This window comes from Lampetra planeri, chromosome 4 (genome assembly GCF_965212315.1).
Source record: "Lampetra planeri chromosome 4, kcLamPlan1.2.h2, whole genome shotgun sequence".
NCBI classification, from domain to species: domain Eukaryota; kingdom Metazoa; phylum Chordata; class Hyperoartia; order Petromyzontiformes; family Petromyzontidae; genus Lampetra; species Lampetra planeri.
In genome coordinates, this window is record NC_136110.1 from 3,623,959 (window position 1) to 3,646,550 (window position 22,592).

The 22,592-nt window shown below is 42.5% G+C and overlaps 1 protein-coding gene across 7 annotated transcripts; it reads right to left on the reverse strand.

Moving 5' to 3' along the window:
* Window positions 1-511: 511 nt before the first annotated feature.
* LOC144717589 (transcription elongation regulator 1-like) lies at window positions 512-22,463 on the reverse strand. Of its 7 annotated transcripts, none has more exons than XM_078593068.1 (21): window positions 22,372-22,463; window positions 22,061-22,125; window positions 14,990-15,287; window positions 14,319-14,618; window positions 13,520-13,967; window positions 13,147-13,326; window positions 12,652-12,897; window positions 11,476-11,579; window positions 10,373-10,464; window positions 9,415-9,575; window positions 8,751-8,820; window positions 8,217-8,343; window positions 7,843-7,932; window positions 7,614-7,732; window positions 7,060-7,210; window positions 5,453-5,617; window positions 4,801-4,983; window positions 3,021-3,200; window positions 2,618-2,701; window positions 2,372-2,472; window positions 512-1,537 (listed from the first exon to the last, which is right to left on the reverse strand). In XM_078593068.1, exons 3-21 carry the CDS (start codon window positions 15,263-15,265, stop codon window positions 1,339-1,341), a joined length of 3,276 nt encoding a protein of 1,091 aa, XP_078449194.1. In that variant the 5' UTR covers window positions 15,266-15,287; window positions 22,061-22,125; window positions 22,372-22,463; the 3' UTR covers window positions 512-1,338. The 7 variants fall into 7 exon arrangements, with proteins under 7 accessions (XP_078449194.1, XP_078449193.1, XP_078449188.1 ...); XM_078593067.1 differs by having other exon boundaries at window positions 22,328-22,463; XM_078593062.1 differs by lacking the exons at window positions 22,061-22,125; window positions 22,372-22,463 and adding an exon at window positions 18,523-18,959.
* Between the last annotated feature and the right edge of the window lie 129 nt (window positions 22,464-22,592).

Here is a 22,592-nt window from a genome sequence, read left to right on the forward strand (position 1 = left end):
TTCACATGCAGCTATGAATTAACATTTCCATAAAAACATATATTCCCATATTTAAATACACTTGCAATCTCGTGGGAAAAGTTGTCAAATGGGAAGTTAACACATTCCTGCGGAGGGAGCTGGTAGGAACTTTGGGTTGCTCGGTCAATGGCCAGGGTCAACGGCGGCGTGGTGTATTCCGCAAATATGCCTGAGGGCAAGCACAAGCCGGCGTGAGTAGGTTAAACGTTGAGTTTTATCAGGGCACCACGGGCTGACCAGCCCCACCCTCCCCTCCAGGCCCCACCCCTCCCATTTTTTGATGCACGACAGACGGACACAATAATCCCCTGTGGGCTGGTGTAACCAGGAGGTTCCTACCAGTAAAATCATGCTTGACCGATACTTCTTCTTGTAGGAAGGAAAACAGGACTTTAGTTTGGTATGAAAATGTACAACTTATTTTCAATTACAGCTCAGATTAAAATTACTATTGTGGCCAGTTGCAATAATAAATAAATCAAATGACACCTTTTTATTACATACGAAAAAGTTTTAATTTTCAACATCTGCAGTCATGGTACACCAGCAATGGTTCAACACAACCCCTCAACAATAATCACCTTGTGATATTGTGAACACAAACATTAACTTCAACAGCAGCCACTCCATGTTATTATGCTGTGTATTTTAGACCCATTGATAGAAACAATTTAACTTAATCTGTGAAATCTTAATGCGCGTAGTTAAGTAAACACATTTGTCTTCCACATATTAGTCACAAATATGTGCTTGCATTTTAAAGGTGTCAGAAGCAACAAAAACGTCTTATGCTATGCATCAATATAAACCTCTCTCCAAAGCAAGTACTAAAAGCCAAACAATGAATGAATGTACATGCCTCATCACAATTCTGGATATAGTTTTCCTTTGTAAAGATTTAAAACTGATGTAACAGCACACTGGGACATCCATAACTGAATTTAAGCTGTGTTGTGTGATGTTAATAGATCATTAATGTTAATGGCAGATATACAAAAATTCTTGTAAAACTCAAACATTGCCTCTGACACACGGGAGATGACAAAAAAATGGAGCACATTGTCAATGAGTTTGTGTTATAAGGTTTTTTTTTCAACTGCTAAAAACAAAATAACTACAACTTGTACACCAGTGTGGGCTTAGAGACTCTTCAGTTTTTAAATTAAAAAAACACGTTTTAAATTCAAATGCTCCAATTTCACAGATATAGGCAGTTTGTTTTTGGACGATGGCTGTGATGGAAATGGGACACGAAAACAGTTAGCGGGGCGGGGGGGTGGGAGAACGGCCGGGCCTTACAGAGAACATGCGAGTGCTTTATTTGTTGGAGCGGCGTGTGGGCTCGGAGGCGGTTGGGGGCGGTGGTGGCCCGCGTCGGTCCAGGTCTTCCACGTAGGACAAGATCATCTTGCGCCGATCTTCAGACGCGCACTCCAGCACCAGGTAGCGCTTGTCATTCTGCAGGACCTTCTCGATGTCCCGCAAATGCTCCGTGTCCTCAATCATCCTGCGTGACCTGAAAACGGCAGACGTGCACGCCACGGATATATATATTGTTACTTATTTATGAAGCAAAGCCTCACACCCGAGTGTCAAAATCTTTGTGGAAGGGTCCTGCATTGAGATGTTTAGCAAATTATTTTTTCAATAACATTTTGCGTGGAAGATTCCTGGAGTCCCCAGAGAGAACCATTTATATATACAACTGGAAAACACTCAAAGGTGCACATAATTTGTGTTCATGAAACCCATTTTCTGGGCTGGTATCTTCTAGCCACTGAAATAAAGAGTAAAGTTTTATAATTCTTTGTTCGCAAACTTCAAAATATTACATGTTACCAAATCTGATTGTTCAAACAAGCGCAATTGGCAAAGCTTATTTATTACTAACTCTACACTATGGGAACCTCATTTGCCAGTAAAAATATGATAATTGTTTTTTTTACCCTTCTATCTGGCAACAAAACTGACACCTTTTTACAAGGAGTCATGTTTGCATAGGTATTGCGGTCTATGCAAACATGACTCCTTGTAAAAGGTGTCAGTTTTGTTGCCAGATAGAAGGGTAAAAAAAACAATTATACTAACCCTACGTTAACGCTACTAAATTATTACGTTCCACAAATGTGTGCAGTATATACATAGCAATGGCACTGTTTATCCGTAAAAACAATTTGAACCCTATAAACATATCTACGATCACGTTGGTGGTTATTATTTCTCCCCTCAAAATGTACAAGCAAGAAATACATGCAAAATATAAAACTCCAAAAGCAGGAATGATAGGCAAGACCCATAAGAAAAGTTGAACCCGTTTAACCAGCACGGTGTGAAGAGACATTGGACCTACCTGTAAGTGATGAATTTGGTCTCCTTCAGCAGATTTCGGAACTCGGCTTTGGCTGCAACCATTTTTTCTTTAATGTATTCGTCAAATTCACGTTCCTTTTTCTGTACGAGTAAAACAAATACGGGAGAAACAGCAGCGGGCCTTAGAGTGTGTGATACATTATGACACAATGAAGTCCAAGAACAATGATCATGTACACAATTTGAGCAAAAAGTGGAAAAGAGTTCAAATTGAAGGTTTGCTCACCCGGTCACTGGACGAAAATTTTGAACACCGTGGGTCCTCCTTTATCAGCTTGCGGACTTCACGCCATGTGGACGTCAACGTTATCTGCATCAATCACACACACACATACTCACTGTTAGTCGCTAACCATGTTAATGAAACATTCAAATCAATTCTTTCAAAATGTATGAGTGTTTAGATGTTTTCATTTTCATTAAATCACGCAAACATTACCTATTCAATTTACACCGTCAATGGGTTTTTTGGGAACAAAACCATATTGACCGACTCTCCTAGAATGAAGATGGTGTGATCTTAAAGTTGATTCTGGATTGGATGTGGAGCCACTGGCAGTCTTAATAAGCTTACATTTTTCATTCTTGAATGTGACAATATGCTGCACGTGACGTGAATGTTTACTCACCTCCGAAGTCTCATCCAAGAGCTGCTTGAACTGCTCCTTCTTGCGCTTGGACAAGGCATCAACGTGCTCCTTGAACAATTTCTCCTTCTCGCTACGGTCCAGTAACGAGGCCAGCTCCCAGCGGTGGTCTTTGCGTAGCGATCGCCGCGTGTCATCCCAATTGACCTCTGAAGAGCGCACCTTCAATAGCAAATAAGATGCAATGTTTACGCTACATTTTGAAATAATTTATATTACGAGGTACACTTAGCACTTCAAGCCTACAAAGCTGGGTCATCGAGTACATATTAAATTCTTGCTCTTTGGTTCTTTCGGTAAAGTCACGTAGGTAAAAAATAAAATAAATCACGTTTCGGGCGCACCACAAGCGTCCGTCATCAGGTAGGAAAGCATGGTCTGCTGCTGAGGCAGACTGTTTTAAAAGGTTTGAAAGGGGTGTAGCCCAAGGGTCAAAGAAGTGGCCGGGGCTAGTGATGTTAATGTGAGAAATTAGAGGGCACGGAAGTGGCTATGTTAATGTGAGAGATTAGCATGATGTTAATGCCTCAGCAGTCAAGAAAGCTTCAAATCAAGATTCAATTCTTGCTTTTGGTTATCACATTAGATTTGCCAAAAGCTCAATAACTTCTCTCATCGGCTTCTTTATTTTATAAGTTTGATATTGATACGCTTTAAATATCTGCTATAGGCATAAGTATTCTGTTGTATTTCCCATTAGCATCTCTACAGAATATTATTTCGCGAGCTGGTTGAACGTGACTTGCTTTTCTAGATTATTTTGTGTGTGACTTTGAAGCCTTCACTTTTAAGTTCTTTAATCATACCCTGTAGTTTATTTCCATTGGTAATAAAATGTGATTAACATATCCATTTATGTTAATGTATAAATGTATCCAGTCTGATTTTAGGAAAAAATACTTTAATAAAAGACCTTGTTAAAGGTTATCTCGCTATCAAACTCATCTTGTGATTTATATTGTTACTGCGTTAATGTAATCTCAGTGTAGATGTTCTACCTTTATAAACGGTTTTAATAACATCTACACAATTTGTATAATGTTTTGGTTTTTGAGACCTTGAACGATTCATCTATTTCCACTTCATCAAATTCCTTTTCATAGTCTATTTGGCATTCATATCTCATTGATAGTATATATGTGGCGCATGGAAATCTAGTTCAATCGCTTGGCTGATTGACCTTTAATCCCACCATTGTGCGGTTTCTATGATTCTCGAGAAAAATTAATGTACATGACAGGGTCTGTAATCCATAAATTCAGTTTTGTCTTATTTTTTGTGAATATAATAATTGAAGCATCAATTTACGATTGCGGTATTCCATTTCTATATGAAAAAATTTGTAAAGGTGCCGGTTAATTTGTTCCTGATTTTTTTTTAATGACGTTCATACAGTTATTTAATCTATTTTAGGACTTTTCCAATTTTCATACCGCCAAGGGCAATGGCTGCTCATTCAATTGTGCCATCTGTAATTTCCTACTCTTAATCCCAAAATTATACGTTCTCTGGGGTATATGTAATGTTCTACTATATAGATCTGTGTCTCATACATACATACATGCATATACATTTTTTTGGTCACATTGCCTTCTCAGCTTAAAAATGAAAACTTTCCACAGGGCAATGCATGAAGTTTGTTTTGACATTAAACAAAAACATGTATGTGGCGTTACGTTATCATTCCCTTTCAAGCCGCACGTAAGGAAAGGCACAAATTGGCCGTCAATCGAGCCTCGGCGATGGGAATGAGTCATTTCACCATGTCGGACAGGAGAGCCTTGAAGTGCTGGATGGCTTCCTCGCGCTTGTGCTGCTCCCGCTCGCGGTCGATCTCGCGCGTCTGCTCCGATCGCGCCTTCTGTACCTCGCGCTCTCGCTCACGCAGGCTTGCCTCCGTGCGCGCCTGCCGCTCCAGCTCCCGCTCACGCTCAGAGTCCCCGGCCTGTGCCGGGAAAACACATCCCCCCCAAAGTCGTGAGTGGCGCTCTCGCGTACGAAAACTGCAATGGGCGGACTTGGACGTTTCGTCAAAAACTTATGCAAACACGTGAAACTCTGAACACAAGTGAGGCAAGTTGGGACTACCATAAATACTCATGGAAATATTTGGAGTGCACCAGCATATAAATTAACAATCGAGCCGATTAGAACGTTACATAAAGGAGATAATGACTGAAGACTCCAATTCTCTTACTGTAGATTAGTTGGGGAAAACCAGCTTATATTTTCATGAGATGTTTCAACTACAGAAAAGGGATTATAGTCTGATGGAGACTATGATTATTTTGCGGTAGTCTCATTTATTAATATATAGGTTGTTAGTCGTTGTCAAATGAAACTTCGCTGCTCAATAACCAACGCAGAACATTAAGAGCACAACTTGGGCACTAAAAGTGACTATCGCATGCTACCTTTGCCAGTTTTTCGACATGCTGTCGAAACCACTCCTCGCGCTGGCCAGAGCTCTCGACGGCCTGGAATCGCGTGTCACCCTCCATCCTTTCCCTCGCCTTGGTCCAGCGTGACTGCCCATCCAGATGCTGCTCCATCAGCAGGCCGAAATAGTCACCGCGTACCTATCCGGTGCGCCGCCAAAATAAAAACAAACACAAGACGTACAGGGGTCAGTGCATGCAGAAATTGCTTTACTGTGCATTATGAAACATCCACCCAGCCAAATCTCTTCACAAAAACATGCAAACACACATTCCAAGTTAATCTTGTGTTCCTCTGCTGTTCACTTTTAACAAATGAAAATACGTTCGAATGATGGAAATGTGTCCACAGACCAATGTATGTTTTTTGCAGTTATGGATTTAACCTGGCCATGGACCGACTGTTTGTGGACATTTTTGTTTTAGCAAGCACACAAAAGATTATCGGAGTAAAAACAATATTTAACATTTAAAATATTTAACAAACGTGTATTTGTTATAAAGTCATATCAATTTCAGAGAAGGATAATAGCAAAATATAAAAAAAACGTGTCCAATACACTGAATAGAAAAGAGAGTGTAGTACCAGTGTTGTGGGTGGCTACATTCACCACACAGACAACGTGCGCTCCTCACTAGGGAAATCCACAAACTGCTTGCGCTCGCTCAGTGACTGCGGTCAGACTTTAACCGAGTGACAGGCCGCACAGCACATGACTGCAAAGATCTCTTCAGCCATGGGACAGAATAACACAAAACGGTTATCAAGTTATTTTGCATAGAAATTCTTTAAAATCGTAACGCAAACATCATTATACACAATCATGTTAAAAATTACTTTAGGGAGCACCAAATCGCCGCACTTACATCAATGTGCATGGCAAAACATTGGACCATCGTCGGTGTAATCCACAGGGCTTTGCTGTTTGTTGATAAGTTACGATAAACAAATTATTACAAAAAGGACATATAAAAGACAAAACGAATTAAACATTATAAACAATATATTGAATACAAAGAATATCCGTGACCAATGCTGCACCATAGTTACTCTATTTAACTACGTTTGCGGTAAGACTACCGTCATAAAAAGAGTAACGGAACCACATTCGTGGAACAAAAACAGCATTATAAATATGATAATTGGTTCTTTACCCTTCTATCTGGCAACAAAACTGACACCTTTTTTACAAGGAGTCATGTTTGCATAGACCGCAATACCTGCAGTCATAATACAAACAAAAGAACATAACTCTGATAATGTGCACTGTCCTTAAAGTTGATTGATCCACACCCGAGACAGCTTTCCTTAGTCTCATATGGGTTGGACCAGATGACGCCACACCCGAGACAGGAAAGCTGTCTCGGGTGTGGATCAATCAACTTTAAGGACAGTGCACATTATCAGAGTTATGTTCTTTTGTTTGTATTATGGCTGCAGGTATTGCGGTCTATGCAAATATGACTCCTTGTAAAAAAAGGTGTCAGTTTTGTTGCCAGATAGAAGGGTAAAGAACCAATTATATTTTTACTGGCAAATGAGGTTCCCATAGAGCATTATAAATAATTGTAAAGGATCCTACTTTCTCCATTTTGGACTTGGCACTTTCCTTCTCCTTTTTCTTCAAGGCTGTGACATATTCGACGAACAAAGCTTCGCGATCCTTCATCTTCTCCACCGCCTTGAACCGCGACTCCTTCCCAAACTTGGTGGCGAACTCACTAAAGTTCGACCTGCAGCGTTTGTTTTTTTTGCATTGCGTTAGATCATGTACAAAAACCACACGTATAGAGCATAGTGAACATCATTGCATATCAAAGGTACCATCTGCAGAAACATAGAAAACTCACAATACTAAAACACACTGACACATACATGCACAATCTGTTAAACATATGGAAATATAGGCGCAAACTGTGTTCAAATTCTAGATTTGAAGCTTTCGTGACTGCAAGGCATCATATTCTTAGGTTATTTTCATTAATTAGGTTATTTTCATTAATTTTGATGTTTTACCTACGTGACTTTACCGAAAAAACCTAAGAATATGTGTTCAAATTGTGTTGTATATTTAGAAATGTCATAATTAAAAACATAGTTACGTCCTTTCCAAAGCTCAAAAGAAAAATTACGCACCTGGATGTCACCTTGGTATCTTCGAGTAACTTCTTGAAGTCGTCTTTGATCTGCATCATTTTGTTCTTTCGTTCCTTCCTCTCCTCCTCTGCTCGCACTTTTACAAACTCGTCAAATGCCTGAAACGAGAGCACATCGAGATCTAGCTTGTTAGCTTGAAAGTAAATGAATAGATCAACAACCATAGTAGTTGTGTAATATATTAAAACATAGTATCACAATCACTTACCTGCTTGCGCTCTTTTGGATTCAAAAGAAGGTAGCGTGGGTCGAACACCACTTTGTGGAGTTCTTTTTCCCAAGTAGAGAAAGCAGAAACCTACACACATAAAAAGTGTTTTTTTTATTCTAGGATGTTTAATACCCAAATACACTGAAACGTGCTGACATTTTTGTAAATCTGAAAATCAAAAGTATCAAAACACTAACGTGTTTATATGGATAGAAAAAAGATGCCAAGTAAAAAAACGTCTTGTCATTAAATTACCAAAAAAAAATACGAATGCTAGCACAATGGTGAACATTCCAGTCATGACTCCAAGTGGAAGGAGAAGAGAATGTGAATGCAATACTGGCCAGTTGCACAATCACTCCCTCGCTTACCCCTCTCTGCAACAGCATCTCACTGAACTGCTGACTTCGTGTCTCCTGCGGTAGCGTGGCCCTCTCCCTTGCCGCACGGATCTCCGCTTCCATGGACGCCTCCTTCTCCGGCTCCGGCTCCTCCAGCCTGTGTGGCCACAAACATCAAGAGGTGTACCTTTTGCTCTCACACAAAACTAAAGTTATTTTCATTTTAACATGTAAAGCCCCACTGAGCTATGTAGCTCTTTTTCAGAAGCGACCTGGCCACAAATGAGAACTCGACGAAGTGGCTTACCATGTGGAAATTTATAGCAGCCAACTATTCTAAACACACGTTTCGAAATGTAGAAGGAAAAACTGGAGGATCTGGAGAAAAATCCACGTGATCACGGGGAAAACATGCAAACTCTAAATATACATCAGAAGTCAGGCGTCGGGATCGAACCTATGACCTCCTGCATACCAGGTGAGTTAGTTAACATCTCACCTGGTATAACACAAGTCCTACGTTTACTCGCGACATACCAAGACGAGGCCGCAACAATCACTCACTTTCTCTTTTTCGCCTTATTTTCTTCCTCCAAAGGCTTTGGTTCTTCAACCTTTGGCTTTTCTTCTTTCTCTGCAAAAAAGTTAAACAAACAAGCATTCATAGCAGGAAGAAATTAATATGTTGCAGGATATGAACGTTTATAAAGGTAACATTATCATGAGACATGATCCATCCAACAGATAGATGAATGCCTCCCCAAGTAACCACATCTCTCCTGCAAGGAAAATAATCCAAGGTAACAAGTTACTATTTTAACATCAACCTCTTATTTTTGTCTTCCGTTACAACATATATATGACTGGTATTATTAGGTTGTTACATAACACTGACAGAAAGTCAAACATTCATAAAATGCATTCCTGATTTAGTGAGAAAAGCATCAAGTCTTAAGGCTATTTTCTATTCGGGTTCAACATTGAGATGTTCTGCCACCATAAACTATACAAGTTTTGAATGTGGAAAAACTGCAGACTACAAAAATACACACACCCATGCATACAAGATTCTAGCACTAAAATGGTCCATACATAAAGGTCAGGAACCCATTTGCTGTACTGCCATCTTCTTATTCAAGTCCAGTGGGTTGGGGGAGTCACAAAACTATGTATTTATCAACCCTGGTCTCCCAAGCGCTGGATTACAAGCGGCGTGTGGGTAGTTCACCTGGTGGCTTTTCGGGCTCCCTGCCCTGTTTGTGCGGGGGACTCTGGATGATCCTGTCCACGTCCGCTCTTTCCACGAGCTCCTCGGGGCGCTCCCACATGGAGAGGCGTGTCGTCGGGTTAAAGAAGAAGACTCGCTCGTCACCTGTCCACACCACACACCTGCAGGGCACCAACAGCCTCACCGTCATGGTGTGATTGTATTTCAGTCAACACCACCACACACACTACTAACTCGTAGGCAAGTACACCGACGCGACAGGTTTTCTATTCTCTCATTTATGTGCGTGACAACAACGTGTCAACAGGTATGTTACCCGATACTTGTCATGTTACATTTTGTCAGTAAATAAAGATTCTTAAACGTAGAATATAAATAAATAACGAGGTCCAACTCTCTTAAAATGTTAACCCCCTCTAAAATTGATGGTTACAACCAGACAGATTTTTGGTTGGTTCACCACACATAAATGCAATGATCAAAATGTGCATATTAAACTACATTGATAACAATTCCAGACAATGTATATTACTGTACAGGAAACAACCATAAATACCGCTCCAGATTCTGCAATTTTGCACCGCAATTTCTTATGAAATTAAGCAAGCCGCAAGGCACACCCATGCCAAAATGTAGTCTTTTCTTCATTTCCTATGTACAAGCAACATCTAAGTCTGTGATGTGAAAACACCATTTTCACCAGTTGAACGACTTACCAGAAAAGAAGTCAGCCTTAATGAAACAAAACGATAGAAAAAGGATTCATTAATCAACCCGTTCTAATCGCTTTATTTCAAAGAGGCCGCTTCCGACGAGAGAGACTTTACTGATTAAGGGAAACTTGTTTTCACATCACCAGGCAAAAAAAAATAATTACTACGATATATCAGAATATAAAGTTTGAGGGAAATAGAGTTATACCATGGGAGGTGGGTGACGGAAAGCGAGCTCGTTATACCATGGGGTGCCCGGAACCGCAGTCGTAGCTATGGGTTTGGCTTTTTGTGCCGCTCTCTCCTCTTCTGTCAGTTCCTCCTGCTGGGGCTCCGGCTTTCAACATAAACACGAGGACATTAATGCAAGGGGATACAGACACTATACTCCACGGAACTAAATGCATTCTCGTTGGAATATTTTTTTTTAAACAAAAATCACAACTCCATGTCCATCCACTGCTGCAAGGAAGCCATTAACACTATGGCGTGTCAGTTATGGGGAAACTTAGACCATACTTCACTATTTCTGGACAATAAGGGATGGCAAAGGGAAGCCAGGATACAGATATCTCTTACCACTGATGTTAGCCGTAGCCGGAAACTATATTTGGGTTATTAATTTTCTAGAGCAGTGGGCTATTGTTGTTCATTGTTTAATTTTTCTTTTGTTCCGAGTTTTGTGATGTTGTTTCAAATGTTAGTTTACAATTGCTTTGTGAAACAGGTCTCACCTGGTTTAAAGTTGTTGTTGATGATGATGAAAATTATTTTGAAACATGTGAATTAAACAAGTGCATTAGATCAAATACGTAAATTAATTCCTTGTTTCAAATCATCAGTCTCTAGATGACAAACTCAAACAAGCACGTGTATGTTTATATTTTTTGTAATACAAAAACCGGCATGCACAAAGCAATCCAAATATCTTCTTGGTTCTTTCGGTAAAGTTATGTAGAATGGAAATAATAAAATAATAAAAATAAAACATAATAAAATAATTCTCACGACGTTTCGGCCACAACGCAAGCAGCCGTCCTCAGGTGGAGAACAGGTCTGTCGAGAAGACAGAGTCTGAATGACACAAAGTCTGAATGACACACCCCAGACTGACCTGTTCTCCACCTGAGGACGGCTGCTTGCGTTGTGGCCGAAACGTCGTGAGAATTATTTTATTATGTTCTATTTTTATTATTTTATTATTTCCATTCTACGTGACTTTACCGAAAGAACCAAGAAGATGAATCCCTGCAGTCACGAAAGCTTTAAATCGAAATTCAATCTAAATAAACCAAGACAGAATTCGTAAAAAGAGAAAAGTGCGACGATGCAAGACTGGCCACCTCACCTGCTTCACCTCGAGTTTTTCTGTCTTCTCACCGTCCACCTCCATGTCTTCTCCATCCTTTTCCTTTGGCGACTGCTCTTTCTTCTCCGCATCCTTCTCTTGTGCTGAAACAAATAGTCAATGAGTACACAGGAAACCCCCACATGCTCCGAATATGCAACACACAACACCCAAGGCAATACCTCTTCAACTCTTAGTTTTTTTTTCACATTATACACATAACGTAACAAAAGTGAAGCGACATAATAGCTACTACCGTGACTTGTACCTGTGATAAAGTTCCCAATTGTATATGCAAATAAGACAGCTAATTTTGTCGAGTCACTACTGGATGAGGGCCTCCCCACACCGTGTGGGGCGTGGGGATTAAATGACCATACTTCACCATGCTGGTCAGTGCGGGGTGAAGGTGGGGTGCACATGTGAGAAAAAAGATGTAGAGCACAACAATATACAGTAAAACCTTGGATTGCGAGTAACTTGGTCTGCGAGTGTTTTGCAAATCGAGCAAGAATGCTAAATAAATATTAATTTAATAAACGAGCGAGGTCTTGCAATACGAGTAGTACATATACGCTTTGTCTGCCGAGCGTCACGTGATCACAACAAATATACGAGTGCTTTGATATACGAGTGCTTTGGATTACAAATACGTTTCCGGAACGAATTATGCTCGCAATCCAAGGTTTTACTGTATATATTTTGCTGCACTGCCCTCTGCTGCCCACAAAGGCAGCCCCATCATTCCGGTTATGTCAAAGTCATATTTTTAGAAGAAAAAGGCACTACGAATGTTACAGCACAAAAGAGGTGGTCATTCAATGTTAAACCTAATTACTAATGGATGTTCCTGTTTAAACTGAAACATGTTTTAACATCGTCAAGAAAGTGGAATAGACACTACCCACCTATGCATAATACAGCAACATTTAATGCCACCGCCACGTCCTGCTGCCCCCATAGATGCACGCGTTAATAACGAGTCAGTACGCTGCCACCTAGATTTATCTGACCAACAAATGCATCGCTTCGAACATAGCACGCCACTACTGATTTTGTTTTTGACAAGTTGTGCCAGCAGCACTTCAGAGGATCACGTTCTCGGAGCACAAACAGTGTTGCTCACCCGAAATTATGGAACGTGGTGATTGAGATGTATCTTGGGCAGAGGCTCACCCTTCTTCTCCTTCTCCCTGAGCTCGGCAGGCTTCTCCCAGGTGGACTCGAGCGTACGGATGTTGTAGTAGTACGTGCGCCCATCGGCCGTTTTGTGCTCTGTCCACTCAGCCGATGGCTGGGGCAGCACGAGGCCTTGCGGCGTGGAAATGGCCACTGCCACGGCCACTGGCGGCGGCATCATGGGCACTAGTGGTGGTGGCATGCCTGCAATCAGACCTATACCACCAACAGGGTTGTAAAAGACTGTGTAATTGTACTACAATGTTCCAACACGAATCGATTACCATGAATAATTAATACAAGTTGTGTACATGGTATTAAACAAAAAAACCTGTGATAACAGCACTACATTTTCAATAACACTGCTTAAAGAGGAAAAAATATATCACAGGTAACATTTCAAGCAATGGCTATTTTTTACTAGCAAAGAACATGCAGTAATTTTCATACAAATTAAAATGAATTGTTCATGTGCGCATGTAAGCCGCTTACCAGGAAGTGGGAGATGCATTCCTGGGATGGGAATTCTGAAAGGAGGCACCAATCCTGGAGGGAAGGTTGGCATGGGAGGTGCCACCACTGAGATCGTGGCCCGTGTTGGAGCTCCTGTCTGAGCTGATAACCCAGAAACAGTGTGGGTAATGGCAATGCCCGTCTGGCTGCCTGTTTGGCCTAACCACATTCACCATAAAAATGACATAAGACCCACAACATTTATTAAAATACAAAAATAATTTGCGTATGGGCGTCAGCTTATTGTACAAAGGCTTCTTTCAACGGAAATGGCCGAGAGAACACCGTTAGCCATAACATACTTAAAATGTAAAGTTGTCCCTGCACACTTTTAAAGTGTATGAGAGCTTACTTGCTGTGGTCTGTACAGAAGATGCCCGTGCAGTGTTACTTCCAGCTGCAGAGGCGGTAGGAGACGAGTTTGGAGTTGGCAGCAGACCAGGTGGGGCATTCCCTGAAGGAGTGGGAAGAAGGCCTTGCTGGGCAGGTGTGGCAGGGGTGGGCAGCAACGCAGATGGAACATGGCTACTGCTGGTTCCTACGGCTGGGCGTGACATACTTGGGCTTGCTGTATTAGCGGCCGTGCTCGCGGGTTGATGATGGAGAGCCTGGTTCTGTTGGACTCCTGACTGCTCCTGACCAGCGGCTGTTGCACGATTCACTGCCGAGACTTGTCCTGCAGCCGCCACTTGACTCGCCAGTGCTTCCATGACCATCGGAAGCTCCGACTGTTGCACAACCTTAACTCCATCTGGCTTCGTCCAGCGGGATTCCCTTGTCCGTGCATTATAGAAGTAAGCCTGGAAATAACGAGTTAATCAGACGTGCATTAAATCCAATGTTTGGTTGTGAAAAACTAAAACATGCAATGAGAGGAAATGTTTGCACACTTAGATACAAAAGTCAATTTCTCCACAAAGAAATATAAAAGTCCATCAGCCTACTGGCCCTTCAAACAAAAGGTTTTACAGGTGGTATTTATTTAATCAGGCAAACTCTGGACTGGTTTCAACCTTCTGGGTCTCACCAGCAGTCTTGCCTGTTAAACAAATGCTGTTATTCTACAAGACATTATTTTGGAAAAAAAGATCTACATTACTCTACGTTTGCATTTCCTAAATGAAAGTGCGTATATTTTTTTAGAGCCATACCTTCCCATCAGGAGTCTTATTTTCAACCCATATCTCCTCCACTGCGGCATTGAGAACCATTGCCGAAGTCGCCACCAGCCCAGGAGCGTGGGATGGCGTGGAAGTTTGGCCGACAGATGTGGTCGTTCCTGGGGCCTGTGTGACCACGTTCTGGGGCTGAGTTTGCGGCTGCGTCGACGTTTGAGTTTGGTTAGCAGCTGCCAAGGGCGTTGGTACACGAGCGCCACCAGGTATCACTCCAGGTGGGAACAACATTCCAGGGGGCACCGCCATTCCCGGATGTCCCATAAACGGTGGTCTCTGTGGAATTTTGAGTTCGATCAGCACATTGACACTTCTGAAGATTACTTAAAATGAAAGCAGAAATCTGATATACATCAAAATATAAGTGTACATGTACAGCCTTTTTGCCAATCCACTGCTTGATGAGGGCCTCCCCAGGCTATGTAGGTTATGGAGTTATTTGACAATAATTCACCACTCTGGTCAATGCAGGTTGAAGGTGGGAAACAATGAAAATACAATGCAATTAAATGTTTTTCTGCACCGTCCAATGCTGCCCACCATTTAATAACACAATAAGTAACCAAATAATTTTAGAAAGGTTATGAAAAACTCATTTGTTTTCTTCCATAAATTGCTTCGGCACTAATGATGACAAATATACTTGCCTGCAGATGAGGTGGCGGTGGTGGCATGTGAGGAGGGTGCATCCCTCCAGGTGGCGTCATTGGCGGCATGTTCGGGTCGAAAGGCGACCGCGCAAATGGATGCATGCCGCGCACCATGCCGAAGGGAGGCGGGGGTCCCTGCAGCAGTGGTGGTGGGGGCCCACTTCTTATCCCTGCCCCTGGGGGGCCACTTAGAGGTGGGCCTCCGGGTGGGAGGCCGCTGGGTGGAGGTCCACCAGGTGGGGGCACTGATGGGAACCGTGGAGGCTGCAACATCCTGGGACCGGCGTTTGAAACTCTGCATGAAAAAAAAAACACCAGATATTAAAACTTAATGTAAAGTGCAGCCATTTTCAAACAACCGATTCAAGCATCCCCGTGACGTGTCGGTCATGGAGGTTGCTTCACCATACACTTCACCATGCTGGTAAGTGCAGGTTGGAAGGGGAGAACCAGGACCGGTTCAAATCTCACTTGCAACTGATGTTAGCCGTGGTAAGGATCATAAGGAATTGAAAATGTTATTCATATACTGCTGCTCTAAATAATAATCATCGTTATCCTTCCTCCACTCCAGGGTGTCGCTGAGTTGATCAATGTATTGTACACAGCATCTCCACAATTTTTTTTCTTGTCTCACTCCACAATTCTCAGTCCTCACAACAATCTTCCAGTTTCACTTCATCTTCTCATTGGACAGACCCCGTACCATTGTATGCCATTTTATAATTTTTTTAGTAGCCTCTTTTCATGCGTCCATACCATTTAAATCTTGGCCTCCGGACATGTAATACAATGTCCTCAATAGCCAACATTTTCGTAAAAAAATATTTCACTTAGTTTCTTATAGTTTATCCCACAATACTGTTTGAAAGCCTATTTCTGCTGCTTCTACTGCAGTCCCTTTTTTCAGAATATATGTATCTGCCGTATATGTCAGCAATTGTACTATAATCAGTCTAAAATAATCTGAGTCAACTTTTACGATAGTAAATATATATTTTTGTTCAATATTATTGATATCTCAGGTGACAAGAGCTGGTTTTGCTCTGCTTTCTATTTGTTTCATTGTTGCCCTCTATTTGTTTTGACATTTTGTTGACCCTGGTCACTTGCAAATGAGACAATACTGGTGACTCGAGTTTTCACCTTGCTTAACAAAATAATTTTTAATACTTCCAAATATACTTGTGCAACTGACCTTTGAAACTGTTGCCCCCTCTTACGTTCTCTTTCTATAATTACTATTTCACTATCCCCTAGGATTTTCATTGCAAAAAATTGTGGCACAAAAAAAGAATGCTTTTCTGAGCTGCACGCTGGATAATGGGCAAGGCAAAACCAGCTATGTAAACAAGTGGACGTACAATAATGGCGCAAGCAATAGTTAGGGCTACCATTTGGCAACAGCGCTACTTTAAAAATGCAACATACGTGCAGTACAAACCAAAAAAATTAATGAATACTATAGTAATTCACCGTTACGAAGGAGTGAGGCGAGTACGTGAATAATCACATTGACTAACATACGCCTCCATATTCTCTCGACTGAACGCACGGTTGGAAATCGTCGCCTTTCCATTGCTTTCATCACCACCACCCATTGGGTTCATCCAAGTCCGGATGAAGGCCGCCGCCATCTCTCGTGATCTACCATGCGCCTGTACCAAAGCTGATTTCATTGCTCCATCTCCAAGTGCGACGTGTCCTCTCGTACGCCACTCCACACCTGTAAACCCCTTATCAGTGCCCACCTTATTACAGATAAATTCAGACCTTATTGGTCACCCCGGACCCTTACAAATCTCAACGTTCATCCTACAAAGGGCCATCACGAGGGCGAAACACAAATATATATTTTTTGCCTGTATTGAAAAGGCTGTACGCCGTATGGACCTGAAAACTCAGTTTCTCTGTACAAGAATACGGATTTTCCACTCGGTAATTTTTATTGAACATCGGCCACCATCCCTGACGAAGCCCACTTTTCTCAACTGTTTGAATTATGGCCTAAACAACCCACCGCCCCCCCCCCCCAAATGCTTTACTTGGTGAACTGTCTCAATTAATCAAAAACCCTCAAAGGGCCATCACGTGGCAAATAAACAAAGGGGATGACTGACAATACCGTACCATTCATTGATGAATCCCAAGAAACCCGTGATGTAGCACCCGGATACCATAACCCAACTGCCCTTAGACACCACAACCAATTCGCACTCAAAAACCCAGAGTACCTTTCCTCCTCGCACGAATAATAACAAGGCTACCAAACTGAACAACACGGATACAGAAGCCATAACAAAAGGGAATAGACTAAACAAAAGCGCGCCTTTTGTCACTATATAATTAAACTTATTATTATCACCCATAACCTCCCAGGCCTCCTTATCCTACAACTCTCCAACCCTACTCCAAAAAGACAAACATCCCCGTACAGCATTAACAAACTGTCCGGCACGGGCAGCACCACCCATCCCCGGCTGCCTTTGTCTCCCTAGTGGCGATGTTTACACACCGCACCAGGTACTCATTTGACGCGGAGTCTACCTATGGGGAGGTCCAGGAAGGGTTCAGTTAATCCTGTTTGGTTTTCACCGTCAGCGGGAATCAAACTCGGGTCCCCGGCTTCGTGGTGCATCGCGATAACCGCTCCATGACCAACCCTCCTCCATTCCCCTAATCTCCCCTTGGCACGTACCACCAAACATTCCTTTTCCAATTTCCATGTATCCAACTTCCCCTTCCCCCAATTAAACATTCCGTTGCCCATCTTCTTAACACCATTCGTATTCCCTTCCAACCCCCCAATACAACCTTCTCACTCTCATCCCATCCAACCTCACCCGACCTCACCTTCCACAATCAATGCCTCTCCAAACCCATTACAACCCTCAAATCGTCCATCTTGCCCATCCAACAACTCGCCATCTATTTCCACCCCCTCAACAAACAAACACACTAAAACCCAATCGCATTTCCCCCTCTACTTTCGTTTGCGTGCACCCTCCTCCCCCACCCCCAGACAAATCCTTTCGTCCACCATCCAACTCATCCTCGATCAATGGGAACGACCACCCCACACACCACCCACCCCGCACTCCCTCCAAGACAAAGATGCCCCGCGTAGCCTGTTAACAAGACTGCTGTGGCAAGTGCTGTTAGCGAGCACCTTATGAAGTCCGGCACGGCACGCGAAGTGGGGGTTGTGTGGGTGGACAACAACCACGCCCGACCGCCTTTGTCTCCCCAGAGGCGATGTTTACTACGCACCGCGCCAGGCACTCGTTTTGAATTGCCGTGTCGACCGAGGGTAGGGGAAGGGGGTAGGGGAGACACAGGACCGGCTCAGCGACTCGTCACCGGTGTTGGGTCACCGTGAGCGGGAACCGAACTCGGCCCGCATGGTTCGCAGTGCGCTAACCACTACCCCACCGCTCCCTCCCACCCACAACCCACGCTGCCACGACCCCATTTGCTCTCCTCACGTCCTACGCTCACGAATCCTTCTCCACCTCCTCCCCGTCGCTCACCCGGGCGCTGCGTTGCCACCGACGCCTGCCCTGCCCGCGGCGGCGGCGGCGGCGGCGGCGTCGTCGCCGGGCCCAGACGAGGCCGCGTCTCCCTGCATCTGCGCGTTTTGCGCTCCACTCGTCACCCTCGCGGCAACGAAGTCCGCCATGGGGCTGTCCTGCGCGCCACGGTCTGAAGGACCCCCATCCACACCGCCTGCCTGCCTGGCAGGGCGACCGTTCAGTACGATTTTTTTTTAAATGTAAGTGTTTTTTTTTCAGTTCCCGACGGACAAATGTTAATGCTAAAATAGTAAATGACTACGAAAAAAATAAAATTGTGTCATTTGATTCGATGGATGTAACCCACTTGTATTTTTCTCAGCGACGTGTTTTGCAGGCATGTAATGAGTCGCTCCCGCCAACGGTGATTTATCGGAATGCGATTTGCAATCGATTACAGAATCTATATTTTATTTCGTTTCTTTTTGTCTAATTCGTTATATTCATCTACCCTATTTATATTCACCAATCGGCAAATAAACAAGCAAGTCCTTATATATAGACTGCAATGTATATCGTTAATAAATAAACCATTTCTACACGATACGACTTACGAATCGCAATGTAGAAGAATCTAAATGTTCTTAATCGTTACCCGTCGATTTAGGAGCCTGTTAACATTTTTCATGGGGGAGGGGAGTGCGAAGGGGGGGGGCAGCTGCTGCCAAATGCTCGCACACGATTGGTCGAGTGGCGCCAATAACACGTCACGTGCGCAGTACGAACCAATCAGCGGCGCGAGGTTTTAACATTGTGGGGAATCGATTCGCTCGATCATGGGCCCTCCTCGTGGCTTGCTCATTGCCAGCCCTGAATCAGCAGGAGGAATCCGATGAGCTGTAAAGCTCTTTTTCAGATGTCCACAAGGGGCACAGGGGGTGGAGATCAGAACGTTGCAACAAACAATACAAAAACACGATAAATAACTAAATGTATATACAAATAAAACCATAGATTTTTTTTTGTATACTACCAGGAAAAGCCCACTAAGGTATTCGCTTATTTTTCAGAAGCCACAAATGAAAGTTCAACAAAGTGGCTTAACAACAACGCCCAACACAGTCCTCAATAACGACGCGAGTGTTTAAAAGGGGGAAAAAACATGACAATTGGCAACGTTTCGTGAAATGACCCTTCATCATAGCACATTAATATAATATTTTTATATGTTTCTGATTTTAAGGGCACGCGGTGCTATTGAACGTGTTGAGTTGCTTGTGCATCACTGCTAACGCAGCTGCATAAAACAATATAGTTAACACATTTTAACCAAATGGCTTTTCCTGATGGTGGTATTGGTTTGATACTGTACCCTTTATTGGCTTGGTAATTTAACGTCCCCTTCATTATAACAGCGTTTGATGTGATACACAAAAAAATAATTTGGTCATGTGAGTGTAATTGCGTTTCTGGAGCCAACTGCTGATTCCTTTTTTACATCAGTAATTTTTAATGTGGTTAAAGTGGGCAGGGATTTCATTATTGAAGCTGATTAATGCGCAGCAGAACTTATTTTGCACATTTAAAATAAAACACTTAAACCCTCGGTAATGAATCATGTTTACATGGCCGAAATCCTCTGGTGTATCAAGGTAGAAGTTCACCACATTTGCTGACAACAATCTCTAAATGCACCCAATCACGTTAGATCTTGGAAGCTAAGCAGCATCGATTCTGACTATTGCAATACGTGGATGGGTGATCACCAGGGCTCGCTATGTGGGTGTGGGACTGGGATGTGACCAAGAGATGGGAAGTGTTGAGTGTCACCTCGCATGTATGGGTTTTCTCTTGGTATGTTTTCTCCCACACGCCAAAACACCCCAATGCAACAACCTAAAAAATAACCTCGAGACTTATTGGGCCTTCTCTGGGTAAATAACTGGAATTATACACGATCATATACGGGAGTAGGAGAAATGCATTAAGCATCCAGTGTTGAGTAAAATAACCTTAAGAGTATTTAGGCAATGAACCGGAATGAGGAAAACACAACAGAGAATGGCTTGACTACAACATGAAATTGGTACCAGAAGGATGTGGCACTACTTGAGCATATTGGCACAAGACAAATAACGAAATATGCAGTGGACACCTACGCGGGCTATCTGCCCATGGATCGTGACGATGATTTGGGCAATAAAATTAAAACTGATGATTAAATCACGGTGTGTCAACCAAGCAGGATTGAGCCTAATGATTGAATTGGGTGACCGCTATGCACAACATCACAACAAGTTCTATAGGTATTCTTTGGGTCTTTCGGTAAAGTCACGTAGATAGGTTCAAAGAAAATAATAAAAACACTAAGACGTTTCGATCGCAACACAAGCGGTCATCATCAGGATAACGTGATAGTTGTTTTTATATTCTTTGAACCCATCTACGTGACTTTACCGAAACACCCAAAGAAAATGAATTCCTGCAGTCACGAAAGCTTTAAGTCCCGCGTCTGTACTCTTAGGTTTTTCGGTAAAGTCACGTAGGTAAAAAAATAATAGAAATAAAATTATAATAAATGAAAATAAATCAATTGATTATAATAATAAATTAACATAAATGCAGCTCCTTACTATAAAAATTTCCCTCCCTTTATTACTGCTAATCCTACTTCCTCCCTTTATGACTGCTAATCCTACATAATACACGAAGCATAATATGACTTTGAGACCACCCCACCACCTACACATTCCACAAGTAGTGACTAATCCCATATCTGCATTTTCCATAAATATGCTAAATTCCTCTGTTGATATGTAAATTCCTTTGTCAAAGCGCTCTCCTCCTTTAACCCAGCTTAAATATACGCTGCCAAGCTTGGTGTTCATTCGGACGCTGTCTTTCCGACGGCCCTGTTCTTCACCTGAGGACGGCTGCTTGCGTTGTGGCCGAAACGTCGTGAGAATTTTATTTTATGTTTTATTTTATTATTTCCCTTCTACGTGATTTTACTGAAAGAACCAATAAGAAAATAAATCAATAGAAAATAAATCAATAGATAATAAATGAAAATAAATCAAGATTAGATAATAAATGAAAAAAAATCAATAGATATTATAATCGATTGATTTATTTTCATTTATTATTATTTTATTTCTATTATTTTTTTACCTACGTGACTTTACCGAAAAAATGGTATGAATCCTTGCAGTCACGAAAGCCCGCGGCTGTGCCACGTGATGGTGGCCAGCAGAGGGCAGTACAAAAAAATTCACTGCCCTCTACCATTACGTCCCCAGCGCATATCGCTACCCGCATTTGCTGTAACGATGACCAGGGTGGTGAAGTATGGTCAAAGTGTGTTACTGCACTGTGTTATCCTTTAGTGATTGAGAAAAACACTTGAGTTTTTTTTTACTCAAACTCAATTTCCAAGTACTGCAATGTAAAACAATGGCATGGGAGTACGCTGCAATCTAAAACATAGAAAAACAATAATGGGTAAAAAAAGTAACAGGCTCACTTGAATCCCTATCAATTCCTTACCAGTGCCTACCTTATATCACACCAATTCAGACCTAATCGGCCACCCCGTGCTCCTTATAAATCTCAACGTTCATCCTACAAAGTTCCATCACAAGGGAGAAACACAAACAAATAGACACATTTTAGTTTGCCCGCATTGAAACAACCGTACGGGTTGACGGCTATGCATCTGCAGTGATTAATACCGAAGGTGGATACAGCAGTTTAGCGACAAGTCAACGCGGCACAAAGAGAACGTCAAAGATAACGCGAAATAAAAAAAAACCTCGCCACGTACACCGTGAACACGTCAAACACTGCGCGGGTGAACTTCTTTCGCACCGTACGCAGCCATCGCCGACGTTGCGAGATCGCATTCACGATGGTGGTGGTGGTGGGGGGTGAGAATCGATCGGCTGTTGTTGACACTTTAGTATTATTATTATCGGTGACCTCCCTCCTCCGTTGACGTCAGGGCTCGAACTCGGAAGAAGAAACGAGAGCACAGTCGGGAAGCGGTAGCGTCGTCGTCGTCGTTGTCGATACGTGTCTCGTTTTTTTTA

Excerpts from the sequence above, each read along its gene's own strand:
- LOC144717589 (XM_078593062.1), bottom strand. The coding sequence starts at position 18,671 with ATGGCGGACTTCGTTGCCGCGAGGGTGACGAGTGGAGCGCAAAACGCG. Across the intron at positions 15,288-18,522 it reads GGTGGCAACGCAGCGCCCGG|AGTTTCAAACGCCGGTCCCA; the intron begins GTGAGCGACGGG and ends TTTTTCATGCAG. Across the intron at positions 7,733-7,842 it reads ATCCAAAAGAGCGCAAGCAG|GCATTTGACGAGTTTGTAAA; the intron begins GTAAGTGATTGT and ends CTCTCGTTTCAG.